Here is a 16,126-nt window from a genome sequence, read left to right on the forward strand (position 1 = left end):
TCTCGCACAAGTTCATATCCAAATCTACTGCTGTCATGGTCCCGCAACAGGTGTCAGAAGTCGACGCAAGCATGAATACTAATTTCATATGTTCACGCGCATAATCTTCCGGAGCGTTTTTGGTTCATGCCGTTAACGATGTTCGTCTTCCCTTGCCTCGACTTTTCGATTCAACCCCGCAGCTGATGCACAGTATTATCGGCGTCGTCTAGCATGCAGCTTTCGCAACCCAGCACAGTTCAACTGAGCGTACTTGGAGGGGAAGCCTGGTCGACAAGGAGCGAGCGTCTCGCCACTATCGCTCTCCTCGGAAATCCGATGCACAAGTCCGCGTGAGCTCCTCATCATGGCGCTGCTGAGCATCGCCCGAGACAAGCGGTGATATTGTCAATCTCTTCAGAAGAGAGCTTTTTCCCTTTGAGCTCGTCAGCGCCTATGCCCCATTTGCTATTTTAGGAGTCTTCGTCTTTTCCATGATAGTGAAAGGGCGATGACCGTCCCTCTCTCGGTGGAAAGGCTTGCTAGCGTTGCGAATAGTGCCTGGTGCGAAAAAGAAATTTGGGGAGGCCGATTGCATCTTTGGGCGGGCGGCTCTTTGGTATATAAGATTCGAAGGTGAGGTAAAACCTCGTGGCTGTCTGTGCGTTTCGAAAACCGAGTCTTAGTCTCTGTCTCTGGCGGATGGGTTTGGACTAGCTTGACGCTCTTCTTGGACTCTTACTTCCTGTCTCTCCATGCTTGTTTCGGTGGAATGAGGCATTTGTCTTTGCCCGTTGAATCTACAGCAGAGTCTTATCACTCATGACAGCGGCCTGCTCTGACCTAACATGATCACCGCCAGCATTCATGGACCTCTTGGCCAAGCCAAGTATAGAGATTGGGATCAGTTGGGCATTGGCTCGTTGCCATCTCGTACTACATGCCTCTGGAAGATTGGACGGCTTGATGATCGTGTTCTTGAACCCCTTAGCATAGACCGAACAGAAACTCACGAGACTCGGAGGCTGGTCATTGCATGATTCCTCTTCATCCTTCTCAAACTGCTTGCTAGGCCGCCTATGCGTGAAAGCCAATCTACTTAATCATGTCTGCAAATCTTGCGCGAGGAAAGCTGTCGCGAGGGTATTTTGCAAATTATATTATGCAAGGCTTATTTCAGTCCCGGTATGTTATTTGTGCTGCCTCTCAGGGTCGGATCGTGAAGCTTTCGCTCGCCCGTTTCCATTACCGGGTCATGAACCTAGGAAGCCTGATTGAGTGCGTGTACTTTGTGTATAAGTACCATGCAAACCCTCAAAGTATGCTCGGGATTCGTGGAAATCCCTCATATATGCCGTACCTTCTTTCTGCATTGGTCGTATAACCTCGGCAGGTGGCAGTTTGGATTCCTGGCGAAGTATTCTCAGTGGGAAGTTCGCGTAGAATGCGGCATACGGAGTCCCTGAGGCACTCCAAGACCGACCAGTCGGACGTGTCCCATTGTATATTGCCAAAATGACTTCATCTGATCGTTTCAAGCAGAGACTAACGAGGACCATGCCGAACTTCGAAAGAAGGCTCAGTCTAACTCTTTAAGAAAACTCAAGCGATTTGAAAGCAAGACTACCACGAACCGCAAGCTGCATCCTCTCTTGAGAAAGTCTTATAATTCTGAACTTGAACCGAAGTCACATTGTGTGATTTGATTGAATGATGCAGGATCCGCACGTCGAAGCAGAAATTGGCAGTGTCCTGTTCAGATGCAACATCTTTGAGGATGAGGCAAGTATGAGACTTCACTAGAGGCAAACTGATAAGATTTGGTCTTGTATAGTGATACACACGATACTCCTCACTTCTCGGGCGTTGGCCACGCTACTCTTTTTCCTAAATAGCAGCTTGGTTGTCAAACGCAAAGCCCACGTTTAACAACCCATGCTTCGAGACATCTAATGTATCAAGAGTTGCCAGCATTGGCAAGACGCACTTTCAACGGACGTCTAGGCCTTGCGATCTTTCGAGTGGCAGACCGCCTGCAAGTCGCGACTTGTATTGAGGGCATTGGAATGCTTGATCGATCAACGAGTGGATCATGCTGATTTCAGAGGACACCAGAAATGTAAGCTGCTCATCCCGAAGCCAAAGTTGATTATTAGGTTCGCCTCAAATTAAAATATAATCTAGTCCCCGGGTAATAACATGCATATCGAGTGAGGGTTTTCGCTTTTCATGCTCGTAGACGGGCTGGACTGAGTTTGGAGCTATTGATTTGCATTGAATTATTCATAGTACCATAATTCCGCATTTGTTGTAACAGAACCGATGGTGTTCATGACAGATCGAAACATCTGCCCTGACAGATTCCTGCTTATGTCACACGGCCGTAATCTGAGGTTACGCTGCTCATTTTCTTTGCCTATCGAGGCATCTTGGCCTTCAAGACGTCACCGTCACGATAGGCATTTCGATGATCGTGCAACTACTGCTGAAACCGAGCGTCACACCTTGAACTTCAAGGCAGACAGCCGAAGATGAATACCGAAAGGACGGGCATGGGATGTGAGTGTTGGCTCGCACACGAGAGGCGCTTGGGCAGTCGCAGTCAAGAGAGTGCGGATCGCTCTCCCACTTCACATTGATGGATTTCACGAGACGTGCGTGCCTGGATACTACTTATCGTGTTCATGCATCTCCGCTACATTGCGCCTTTATGATTTGACTTTCATACTTGCGATCCTTCAAGATGAAGACACCTTACACTTCCGTCAATGGAGCTCGAAAACGGGCCATACGTTAGAAAAGCCTGTGATTCGCCTCGAACCTTGGAGAATCATACTTCCATACCTCAGTCAGCGAGGGCTCTTGGTGACAAAATGAAGCGCGCATGGGAATCAAAACATAAGCATAAGATTGAAGGAAACCACCAATAGCCAAAGGGTGAGTCTGAAAGTCATTATCAGGTACCGCATTCATCTGTCATATATCAGCACCTATCAGATGACTGTCTCGGCGTATTAGGGGACTGGATATCCCACCCGATGTTCTAGCTGCCCACAGTCTATCAAACCCCCTCGTTTTATGTCCTGCAGCAACCTTCTGCCCGTCAACTTCTCTCCGTCAACAGCCCTGCGTTCAAGATCATGGTAGCAAGCAAGTTGCAGATCGCCTGTGAGACGTACAAGTCCTTGTATCCGCTGCTCCTGGGTTATGATAACTACCTACCCTTCGCAACAAGAGCCGGACCGCAGGAGAGGCCCGAACAGCGCCGGCCTCGCGTGCCGCAAGATTTGAACCTTTTCGTTTCCTATCCATCCCGATTCCCTACCTTTCAGCCCTTGCACACGAGGACGGCATTGATCGCGTGAAAAAGAAAGGAACCTGGAGTGTCACGGGCTTCCCAGGCATCCGGCCACGCCGGCTGGCAACGCCGCAACGTCACTGTCTCAAGTATTTTCAACATCTTCAAGATGAGGACTATTGAAACACCTTGCGTCAATTGCGACACTCGATGGCAAGAGTCTTGATTCAGACACGGTATCAGGGAAGCCGTCCTCGCACTAACACAAGTCGCAGCCGCCAATGATGGCAAATTAGACCATACATAGCATTCGTTCCTAAGGTACGATAATGTGCACGCGTCTCCTGCTAGAGCAGTTCTCATCGTCTCTGTTAGGTAGTTCTGCTCGAACATCGACCCACTGCCCAAATTCTACAGGCAGTACCCTGAAAGCCCACATCGTTGCGTTCTGGTGGCTGCTACAGCTTCACCCGGCACATGAGCCAGCTCGCTCCTTGTTTGGCCCCTATTAAGTACGTGCTGTTCATCTCGAATCTGCTTTCAGATCGAAACTGTGTGAGGGTCGATCTTTGAGATCCCCGCGAGGGCAGACACAGAGACCGAAGATTTACAGAAAATTTACAGGCATTTCAAAAGCCTTTGTTGAAACATAAAGCACCACGCTCAACGCATCTCTTGAGATGAATACATCATGGTAGCAGAGCTTCTCTAATTCGACAAATACATTATATCGGAACTTTGAGGCGGACCATAAGTTGCTTGAACCATGATCATAGCAAAGTATTCAGCGAACATGACTCTGAGTGCTTCGATCGCCACCAAGCGCCCAAGTGTGCCCTGTGAAGACGTGGCGCCACGCTACACAGCTGAACGACAAGGCGCTCCGCAAGATTCACGCCATTCCTCGGTGTTTGTTACGACTGAAGTGTACTACTCTCTAGCATCGTTGCATGATGCTCAGAGCCCCCGAAATTTGGTCTCCACTTTGGGGTTAATGGCCAACGCAATGATTCTTCTGGGTCCTCCCTCGACAGACTACGCGTCTCGAAAATACAGTCTTGCAGACACAACGTGATTAATCACGGCCTCAGCCACTCGGAGTAGAATCGCCTCGGTATACGGTCTGGTGATCTCGGCCATTCCCGTCGCCGGCGTCTTCGGTCAACATGCTTGGATTCTATGCAAAATGCTCATTCTTGGTCGATCATCTCGCATTACGAGAAGATCTGCTAAGTCATAGTTCTGGATTGATACCCGTACTTGCATTCTCATCGTTATTTGAGCCCATCCTTGGATCAGAGGTTTTCCATTCCGCCACCGAGATCTGACAGACTTCTTTAAGTTACGTAACTGAAGTCACAACTCAAAAAGCTGAGAAGCGAGTGAGGCGCTCATTCTCAGTGTGTATCGGCGAGAGAAAACACAGGGAGACTCCGTAAGGATAGATAGCCAACATCATTCGCTGTCCAGACGGCCAGGCTCACCCACCTAAGGCTGCCTTATGGTTGGGCTACAAGCCTGGTACTGCCACATACGACCATACCCATTGGAAAACTCGGGATCCCGTCCGCTCTCCCATAGATAAGCCAATGAGGGCTGGAGTAGTAGTCGGGTCGGTGACGACCGGCGAATGCCCGGTGTTGTATGTTTTTGCTAGATCCGCTTTTTGCCTCAGGTCAGACATCTCAGGCGCTTCAGGCGGACTGCGTGGATTGGAAGGGCGAAATCGGCAGGACTTCCTATCCGATGGAGGCGATGCTATTAGTCGCACCATCAATTGGAGAACGTGGATCTACCCCAACACATACTTTAGGCACTTTCTTTCAAAAACACTCAATCCCTCTACAGTTAAGCCCTCTGCGAGATGATTATATCTTCGGTGCGTATGCTGCAGCGCGGATGAGCTGAAACGTGGGCGGAAACACGCGCGAGGTCCTTTCGTGAGTCTAGGTCAGCGAAGACGATGGCGTTGGATTCCTGATGCAACGGCTCTGCCTATGTCAACACCCACGCCTTCGCCCACGCCATGAAATGGTCCAACCCCATAAAAACACATCGCTGCCTTTTACAAGCCTGACATCATGTATGGTTGGTTGTCTTCTCTTAAACTCATGTCGTAGCTTATTCGCGTCTTGGCGCCGTTCCTTCTACCTCAGCTGCGCTCAATCTACCCAATAGAATAATGGCAAAGCAGAGGCAGACCACTGTTATCCTCGGAGGTATAAGTTGGATTCTCCGGCCCGTTTGTAGGGGTCTTGAAGCTTGCTAGAAAGCTGTTCGTCATGGCAGCAGTCACGAGCTCCTGTGAACAACTGTCCCTCTGTCCAATGCACTAGCGCTACCAACAGAGATCTCTTGATCTTATGGTAGTACCAGCCTCAATTGTCATGGGTACTGTCACCGTCCCGTGGACAAATTTTGGCGTCAATAGGATTGACATGTTTTTGAGCATTTCCCGTGCGGTTAAGCCCTGATTTCAATTCGTATTGCAATCTATGGTCTGCCATATTTTGTGCTAAGTCGCATGACTCAGGCTGTATTTACAGAACGATGTTTGTTTTCGAAGTTCCTAACCCCAACCAAGTGCATCATACAAGTTGCATGAACTGTGCTACCACCCATTTAGGATCGCAAACTCTGTTTCCAAATTATCTAAATCCACCCGGCAAATCGACAGATCGAAACGGCTGACCTACATGCTTCAATAAAGCCACAACAAAGTCGTGAACAGTCACAAAAAAATCAGTTAAGCAAAAGACTGGGTGCTTCGTCATCTCTGGGATGCTGCACCTTGAAACTGAAAACAGCTTTGCTATTGAGCGCAAGAAGACACGTGGAAGACTCTGAATAAAGCTGGGTTCCACTGTAATGCTAGGATGACAAGCCAGTGTGATGCAGGATGTTGCCAGAAGCAATCCGCATATTTCAATACATTCCGATATCTACTGGGTTTATTTGCTCCTCATTATTTGTTTGCTGTTGCTAACTAGTGATCTATGCTGGGTTTCAGATGTTAGAAACCTTTTAACTTCTTTCTTATTCCCGTTCTCTCATTACTGATCGTAGGCTTCTCGTTTTAGACTTAATTCCATTGCGATATTAAACATGTGTTAAAACTGGCGGGCCTCTTCCATCTTTGCAGAACTGGGGACGTTCACGCAGAGTGGCTGAACGGTGCTCGCTTGAAAGAAACGCCTCCAAATACGGACTCTCTGCCCAAACGTGGACCAACCTTCAGAAATCAGACTCTACTGCATGCGGGCTATTCTCCGCTCTTCACTCATGCTACCAAGACGACCACAAATGGCTTCTGACATGTGAAGTCAATTCGGGCAATGTCGTTAGACCTTGCCAGCATGTTTGAGAAGAAACTGAGTAAGTTTGATCTAAGAGAAAATGCAATTATATTTTTGTTTCTACTCGGCAGTATTGCATATCAACTTCCCTCTCGCCTAAATTTTCTTGGCATCCACTGTTAGTGTAATACGTGGGATACCACCAAAGTTCTTAACAGCGGAAAACCCTTCAATTCTCGCCTCCAGCGCCCTCCCGCGATGGCCTCGCAGCCTCCGGCGGGCTCTGGACCGATGCCGGCCTCCTCGACCGGCCCTGATCGAGGCTCTGGAGCCCCTCTGGAGCCGTCCCCAACCTCAAGGGCTAAACGCCGCCGCGATACTGAGGCCCAGCTAGCCCGGCTCAGCCTCGTGGGAAGCCAGCCCGACGCCTCTACGACAACCCCCTTAACGGCTAAGGGGCCCTCAACTGTGAATAGGACAGCTGCTGGAGCTGTCCTTACAGCCCTTAGTGAAGAGGCTAAGCTCTATGAAGCCTGAAAGGATGTCTTTATGGCTATCGCCCAGTCTGTAGATAACGTGGTCTCTTGCTTTGAGGGGCCTAGGAAGCAGATCGCAAAGGAGTCTACAACCTACGTAGTTCAAGCCTTGAAAAGGATCATGGGGAACGGAACGGCAGCCCTGACCCCAAGCTGGAATTAGGCTAAGGTGGTAGCTTCGGCTGAATCTGCAGCTGCAGCCCCAGCCTAAGCCCCAGCCCTGGCCCCAGCCTGCACCTAAAACCTAATTCATCCCTAGGCTCAGACTCAGACTCTAGCCCAGCCAAAGAAGGACCTCTAGGTCTTTGCCTGCATCCCCGAGGAGGGCCTAACAGCTGCTAGGAAGCATGCCCCTTTTGCCCTCCGCCGGAAGGTCTGCCAGGCCCCTGGCCTGCAGCTAGCAGATATCCCACATATCTACTATATTGCAACTGGCTACTCACTGAGACCCCTGAATAAGCAGGTTCAGCAAGCCCTCCTTACGGACAAACAGAAACTAGCAGACAGTCTTAGAGCCTATAGGATTAAGACCCCTACTAAGTGGTTCACCTATGTTGTCCCACGCTGCCCTGCTAAGCTATAGACTATCGATAGGGATGCCCTCAACCTAGCTACTCTAGTTGAAGAGGAGGTCTTTGCATAGATAGGATGCAAGCCTATCTAGGCCTGCTAATCCTAACTTAGCGTGAATCCTATCACAAACGAAGTCTCTTAGATTATCTCCTTCTCTGCAGAAGTATTACCCTTCAGACTCTTCAACCAAAGCAGCAGGTCTCAGCTTATCCAGAAGAAAAAGACTATCGCCCGATATGACCCTGGTTGCTAGGGATATCACTCGAGCTGATATTGTAACCGGCAGCCACTTTGTGGCAACTGCAGCAGACCCTCAGGCTCCCACGAGACTTAGCCCTGCATAGCCAGACTGAAGTGCGCAAACTGCGCCGGCCTCTTCCAAGCCAACCATAAAGGCTGCCCGGCAAGGCCCCTAGTGGTTAACAGCTCCCCTACCCTCCTAGGTCGGAAGGAACTCTCTTAGATCTATAAGGCTGGACAGAAGGCTTATGAGGCCCTCTATCAGAACAGCCAGGCTAGCACTTAAGCTACTGATAACCACCAGCAGTCCAGCGGAGACCTAACACGCCACCAGCCCGGCTTAAAGCGACCACACGCCCCTACCCCTGCCTAGGATTTAATTACTATAGCAGACGCTAGCAATACAGCAAGCTCTAGTAGTATGGATGAGGATGAGAATGAGGCTAAGGCAGACGTCTATATCAACAACAACCCTGACCTACTACTACTACCTACCTAGTATACCCCTCCTAGGCTAAGCAGCAGGGCCCAGAGGGTAGCTCAGAAGCCTGATTATAATATGACTAATGCCTACACACACCTCAACCTCAACTCAGAGCAGTAGGCTCAGAATAGCTACCCCACAGGTATTACAGGTCGCCTAGTGTAACGTGGGGAAGAGAAGCCCAGCTTATACAGCTCTTCTAGAGCTCTGCTGGGCAGATCAGATCGATATAGTCCTGATCTAGGAACCCTGGATAGGCTATAGAGATAAGATGCAGATTAACACACACCTAGGCTTTAACTCCTACGTACCAGTTGACTTCTGGAACAGCAGAGACATAAGGCCTAGGGTTATAACCTACACACGCAAAGGTCTAAGGCTGCAAATACAGCAACAAAGGTCTACCTAATCAAGAGATATCTTATGGGTGAAAGTCAGCAACCTCACTATTATGAATATATATAGGCCGCTAGATGAGCCTATAAACTAAGCAACCAGCCTCCTTCTAGATTACCAACCGCCAGAGAGAGCCCTTATTGCTGGGGACCTTAACGCCCACCACTCCTCATAGGAACCTAGGTCCCCTAGCTGAAATCGAGGAGATAATATTGCAGAATAGGCGGAAGGCTACGATCTTCTGTTTATTAGGGAGGTTGGGGCCCCTACCTATACCCACGGGCATACCCTCAACCTAACCCTCTCAAATATCCCCTTTACTGAGGCTTATATCAGCCCACACCTACACCTAGGGGCTGACCACGAAGCCATCACAACAATTATTCCTATGAGTAGGGCCTAGGAACAGGGACGCCAGGCTAACCAGCTCTCAGTACCAGAGTCAGCCCTACCACAGCTGATCGACCTAGTAAAGGCTGGGGCTACAGCCTTACCTACTCTAGGGGAACTGCCCAGCCCAGCAGAGCTAGACACCCTAGCTGCCCAACTGGTCAGCCTCTTCTATACAGCTATTCAAGCTGTAGGCAAGAGACGGACTAATCAGGGTAGGGGAGCCCCCTGGTGGACAGAAGAATGCTCAGTAGCCCACTAAGCTGCTATTAAGGCTAGGCGCCAACAGGCCTAAGAACCTGGGCTGGTTATACCTCCCCCTATCCTAGAGGAACAAAAGGTCTTCTTAACAACCGTTAGAAGGGTAAAACGCGCCTATTAGACTACTAAGGTTAAAGAGGCTAAGACAGACTAAGATCTATATAAGATTATAGGCTGGCGGAAGTCAAGCCTAGCAGTTAAAGCTCCGCCTCTAATAGTAGAAGGAGAGACGATCAGCAACACCTACGACAAAGCCTAAGCCTTACAAAAGGCCTTACTTAAACGGTTTAGCGCTAGAGATGACCTACCTAGGAACCCTTTTGCTATCCTAGTGGTCATAAGGCGTCTTATACCCTGGCAGGATATAGTTAGTATAGAGGAAGTACGCCAGGCTACTCTAATAAAGACTATAACCCCTGGGACTGATAGGATTACTATAAAGTTACTATAATGCACCTGGGGCTTAGTAGCTAGGCCTATACAGCAGCTCTTCCAGGCCTACATATAGGTAGGCTACTTCCCTAGACCCTTCCGCAAAGCAGATGTTGTTATAATCTAGAAACCAGGGAAAACAGACTTCTCTAAGACTAGGTCCTGGCGCCTAATATCTCTATTATCCTGCTTAGGCAAAAGCTTAGAACGGTTGATAGCAAAAAGGATAGCCTACCTTACCATCCTAGAAGGGGTCGCCAGCCCACAGCAGGTTGGAGCCTTACCAGGGAGGGCTGCAGTCGACCTGACAACCTGTCTAACCTATGAGATCGAGAGGGCTCTAGATATAGGGCTTACTGCGACGCTAGCAACAATAGACGTTAAGGGGGCGTTTGATTCCATCCTATGAAACCAACTTATTATCAGGCTACAGCAGCAGGGCTAGCTAAGCAGCCTGATCAAGCTGATCTACACCTTCACCTCTAGCCGAACAGCCTAGGTCAGGCTAGAGGATACTACTACAGAGGACTTCCCTCTATCCTGTGGACTACCATAAGGCTCTCTGCTGTCACCTATCCTCTTCCTGCTCTATATAGCTGATATCCTAGCTGATAATCAGAAGCTACGGTTTAGCTATACAGATGATATAAGCTTAGTAGCTACTAGCCCCTCGCTAGAAGAGAACGCTACAGCCTTAGGCTAGGAGATCACTAGTATCCTCAGCTGGGGAACAGAAAATAAGGTCGCCTTTAACCCAGCTAAGTGTGAGGCAATCCACTTCAGCAGAAAATATAAACAGACAACAAACCTACCTGATATCTAAGCGAGAGGCCTGACTATTAAAGCCTCAACAAAGCCTATAAGATAGTTAGGGGTCTAGTTTGACAAGAGACTCACCTTCTAACACCATATAGGAATAAAGGTAGCAGCAGCAAAGAAGGTAGCCTATTTCCTACAGCACCTTACAAACACAAAAGGGGGGCTCCCAGCAGCTGCAGTCTGAAAAGCAGCTATTGCTTGCGCCCTCCCGATAGCCTTATATGGAGCGGAAACCTAGTATGCAGGCCTGACTAAGCCAGCTCTAAGCAGCAACAATAGTACTAGTAGCAGTACTGCTTCACAGATAGCTACAGTTGGCATAGGGCAGAAGTGTCTAGCCTGTAGAGTCGGAAGAGTTATTACAGCAGCAGCAAGGGCTATCCTACCTGTCTGGAGGACCACACCAACCAGTGCCCTCATCCGAGATGCTGGCCTACCTACAGCAGAGGTAGCTCTCGAGGCAGCGCGACTACGCTTCGCTACACGCCTACAGAAGGTTGACCAACAACATCCCTTGGTCCTAAGGCTTCTACAGCCAGGGCGGCAGCAGACCAGGCTCCAAAGGACAGCTGGCCTCTTACCTAAGTGCCTAAGGCCAGCACTTCTACAGCCGCAATACCTCCTAGGGTCCTATAACCTTATAGTTACACAGACGAAGGAAGTAGCAGCCAGGATCTTCCAGGCCTAGCTTAAGACGGTGATAAAAGAGCATACTATTATCTACTCAGATAGCTCTAAAGCCCCTGATAGCGCTATAGGATTTAGCTTTATTATCTACCGCAAGAATAAACGCATAGCTTAGGGCTGCAGATGCCTCAGCATAGCAGAAGTATTTGATGGCGAGGCCGAAGGGGCGAGGGCAGGGCTCTAACAGGCCCTCCTTACCTCCTAAGGCCAGCCTATACATATCTGTATCAATAATACCAGCGTTATCCAGGGGATCTGAGGCATGGCCCTAGACTCCTCACAAGCTGCCTTCCTTGAGATCCAAGAGGCAGTTAGGATATATATCATATAAACCCACTGGTCCCCAGGGTACCAGGGCATCAAAGGAAACGAGGAAGCAGACATCCTAGCTAAGGAGGGCACAACCCTACCAGCCCCTAGGGTCTAACTAGCTATCCTATCAGGGATCAAACGGCTTGCTAGAGAGCGTATATACCGCCAGCATAGAAGATAGTGGAAGCAAGAGGCAACATCCTGCTACACCCAACTAGGGCTAAAGGCTTCCCTCGCCTGCCCTCCTGAACTGACCCTGCTATAGGCGATCCTTCACCATCTCCTGGCAGCCCGTTCAGGGCATAGAGACTTTAAGCAATATCACTAACGCTTCAACCATACAGAAGCACTACTTACCTGCTCCTGCGGGGAGGCAAAGGCAGTAGACCACCTAGTCTACTGCCGAAAGACCTTAGTGAGGCGGCTTCAGTGGCCCACCCTCCACCCTTCTAGTTCACAGGAGCCTATAGGGCCTATAGGATCTCTTGAGCAGTACTATAAGGGGCTAATTACTGATCATGAAGGCTTCCAGGCCTTTCTCTCCGTGACAGACTTCTTCCAGAAGATCTGCCCGCGGTACTAGGGACTAGGTCTTAACCTAGACCTTAGTAACAACCCCCTCCTCGTAGAGGATCGGAAGACCACAACGGAACTAGGGAACCAGCAGGAACTAGGGACGAATAGAACACATAGTAGCCCACGGGCAAGATTTAGAGGACGTTAGGAAGAGGCGTGTACTGTAGAGTATATTGCTTGAGCCGGCGACCCTCCACGCCATATACCCCTCGGGAGGTCGGCCGCAAGGGCGGCTGCGCCCTTGCCGCCACGGCGTTAAATATAACAACAACAACAACAGTATTGAATATTTGTCACGAACCTATCCTACCATTATCGCCTTCCTAATTTTCTGCGTTCAACTTTCAGCTTTCTGTGACGACACTGCACGTCTTTTCTGTGGACGATGAATCATACCCTCGCCGTTCACCATCCTCAAGTCCTCGTCCACAATTCCCTGTCCCTCATCGGCATCAATTCAGATCCCGTTTGTACCGACCACTATCCCGACGAAGTAAATATGCTCTCCGAGACCGCCGACTCTCCGATCTCAGGGCCCGATTCGACAGCCTGCCCTGTGAAGCGATCAAATCTAATAACAACGTCTTATACCTAGCGAATAAATGCTGTACTATCATCAACATCAGTGAACAGACTTTGGTCTAAGAGGAATCCTGGTCGACGGAAAGCATATGGTTAACTAAAGCCCCGCGAAACAAAGACAACATCTACAGGCGCCTCATTATTGATGCCGATCACTCTTAAGGCTAACAGCATGTAGCTGACAGATGTAATGAGTTTATCTACTGAAGCCGCTGTCTCGCGAGAACCGTCATTGCAATGAAGTCCTTCTATCCCAGGAGTACTACCGATCTACACGCTTCTAGGCGCTACCAAGAAACATGTTCGTTTACGAGCTGTACTGGGCTCCTCTGATGATGACAGATGACCACTTCACTTTTGACCCTTTCGACCTGGGCTGCGATTATTACCCCGTTCAATACCTCAGGTAAGGTGGCATACTACTTGACCCCGGGCTTGAAGTGGCTGACCGCGATTGCGGACAAAACTCGCGCGCCGATTTGTACCGGCTGTTCCACATCTTCAAACAACTCTACATTGAAGTCGACACCGCACTTGGCTTCATAATATAGGTACGAATCAACATTCTGGTGGAGGTTGCGCATGGGTATAGGCAAAAACGGCGGAAGAAGCAGAAGCCCCGGAAGCGCAAGAGGAATAAGGTCGCTGTGAATCTAAAGAGTACACCAAGAGCAATCGCAAGGCCCGATCTTCTTCCAAAGGCAAGCTGAACTAAGGTGTTTCATGTATTCCAGGATCCAATCGCACAGCCGGTCATGACGCCTTGGCTGTTGTTGAGCGTACCCCGGAACGAATACGTACCCTATCGGGATGCTCGGCCTGGAAGGATGTTAATAATGCAGTGGAAGTAATATAGGATACATGGGGATGAATCGAGCTGTGTGAGACTTTCAATAACCCAATGCGAAGCTTGTTAAAGATGATCTCGTAGCTTGGGTATCGTGCTTTGACTTGTCTAGTATATATAGATCAGGTCATGGTCACAGGTCAGGCTGCAACTTTAGCAACAGTCTAGTGCAAGATTAATGCGCATGCTTGTCCCTTGGGTGCAAAGACATAGCTAGCTTTGGTGAACACGAATCCGATGCGGGATGGAGATGGCCTCCGCCATGTTGTCGGAACTGACGGTGGCGTGTGCTGGTCAAGAGTTATCGAGACTCATCAGAGTAGCTGCTATCCACTAGTCTAATCATAGGAATGCTCACAGACATCACAGGCTTCTGTTTTGTTTATAGCTATAAGAAGCACCACAGTAAGTAGCAAGAGAACTGTTTCAACCCCTCATCACGGGAAGCGCGTACAAAGAAAGAAACGTTAACGCAGCTAGCCAAGCCTCGGCGCCCTTCAAAACGCACGCCAATGTTAATTGACGGCGTGTGTGAGATGAGGTCCTCGAAAAAGAAATTTCTTCTTGAGATTGGTGCTGTACCTTTCAGGAGATTTGACGACATACTAGCAACGTATTTACATTTCACATCCAATTATGCTTGCCTACAGTATGTCCAACTGTCTTATGCAGCTTAGTATTTATGGAAGTCCCCAGCTACTTAGGGTAGGATGATTGGGCTGCCCTCAACAGCAGATACATCCAGTCCGGCCATCTCAAGTCCCCACATGTTGGCCTTCCCCGTATGTTGGTTTTGGCAATGTCTTCGTCGTCATTCAGCAAGATTGAGACTTGATGCATGAAGGCCCTGGACTTCTGGATGAACAATCATGCTAGTACTATTAGGATCCTGTCACCGTCTTTTCTTGTCACCTAAGGGTTTTATATATTGTACATGATGAACCACGATTTTTTTCATGCAGAGGCTATGATTGAAAATAACTCCTGCTCATCTCACTTTGCCCTGAGCCTGGTCATACTGCATTCCTAGTATAGATCTCAGCAGTTGCGTTTCTAGTGTCGATCACCATTATGTCTAAAGAATCATAGTTGATGGTGTGACTTTTTATCCCTTGAACGGGCTTGTGGAGAGATCAGTTGGAGGAGGATTACGCCGGGAGTTAATGTGCTGAAGTTGCTGTGGGAGAAGAGCCGGCCAACTATGAGTTCAGTCAGAACGGCTGATAAAGCGAAATTGGCAACCCTCGCCATCTTCCTTTCACTGAATAAAACACAGCAGTGGTCTGTGCCCTCCACTACCTTCCCTTTACAACCTCAGATTGCAGTTTCCTAACACGGGAAAGAGCCCGTCGGCAGAACGCGCTTGTTTTGTTCATTTTTTCCTCATTAGCAGCAAACACAAAATCCAATCGCGCAAAAATTATCATCTGCTCTATTCACCCACCATGGCCAATCTCGAGCCTGCCCAATCGGCTTCCGCGGGCGATGATCCCGTTAGAGCCATCAAGATCGATAACGAAGGGTCTTGTAGCCTGCAGCTCTCTCAAGTCCCTTCGGCACGCCATCGTCAACCCAACCGGCCAAGAAGGCGGACAGCTCCGGACGGAATGATCCCTTCGTCTTGGGTGGCCATAGACATGGACCGTCCTAGGCTTCGGTCGGCTGTCGTCAAGCATGAAAATTCACCAGACATTGCCGCGGCTGATGTCCCCAATGAGAACGACCTGGCCATCGAGGTGACAAGCCCAACATCGGAAGTGGAATGCAACCCAGAGGAGCGATTCGTATGGACCCCCGCAAGCTGGCACAACGACAAACAAAAAAAATGGATGAAGCTTGCGTTGGAGTTGTACAACATTGACACCGGGGATGTTCTCATGTCGGAAGAGGAAAAGCGTCTGTCGCTGTCACATCTCGCGGGACAAGGCCTTCCGTCTATAAAAGGCGCCATTGCCACTAACGAGCTGAAGATGTTGAGGGGAGAGAAGGTCTTTCATACCGTGGCCATGATGACAGCGCTGATTCGATGGAATCTCCGTCCGCCGGAAGCCTGGACCAAGTACATCGTCGCCCTCGAGTGTCTCGAGTGTCTTTTTTACCTGAAGGAGTGCGTGGACGGCGAAAGATGGTACTCGGAGAGGGACATGCGGATCATCAGGGCCGAAGAGCTCAGCTGGAACCACCACAATCGATCATGGTGCTCTGAGGAGATGCGCGAGTCATCAGAGGTACTTGTTATTGAGCCGCTAAGGTACGTTTTGTCTTGTTCCTCTCTGGACCTCACTGACGGATGAGAAGTAGCAAGCGTCGCAAGGTCTGTTAAGTCTGGGCTGAAACAATATTCACGGCCGGCGGAAATGAGGGGATTTTAATGGCGTCTTGTGAGACTAAAGGATAAGGCTGGCGTTCACACGGGGA

The 16,126-nt window shown here is 49.4% G+C and overlaps 1 protein-coding gene across 1 annotated transcript; it reads left to right on the plus strand.

The window, feature by feature from the left end:
- Positions 1–6,831: 6,831 nt before the first annotated feature.
- On the plus strand, positions 6,832–7,692 carry CGCA056_v014950 (uncharacterized protein; the record flags this gene model as incomplete). The annotated part of the gene is made up of 2 exons (XM_037330192.1): positions 6,832–7,041; positions 7,411–7,692. The coding sequence occupies 2 exons, from the start codon at positions 6,832–6,834 to the stop codon at positions 7,690–7,692; spliced, it is 492 nt and encodes a 163-aa protein (XP_037171404.1).
- Between the last annotated feature and the right edge of the window lie 8,434 nt (positions 7,693–16,126).

Source organism: Colletotrichum aenigma (genome assembly GCF_013390185.1).
Source record: "Colletotrichum aenigma strain Cg56 chromosome Unknown KSG_Cg56_contig11, whole genome shotgun sequence".
Taxonomy (NCBI): Eukaryota; Fungi; Ascomycota; class Sordariomycetes; order Glomerellales; family Glomerellaceae; genus Colletotrichum; species Colletotrichum aenigma.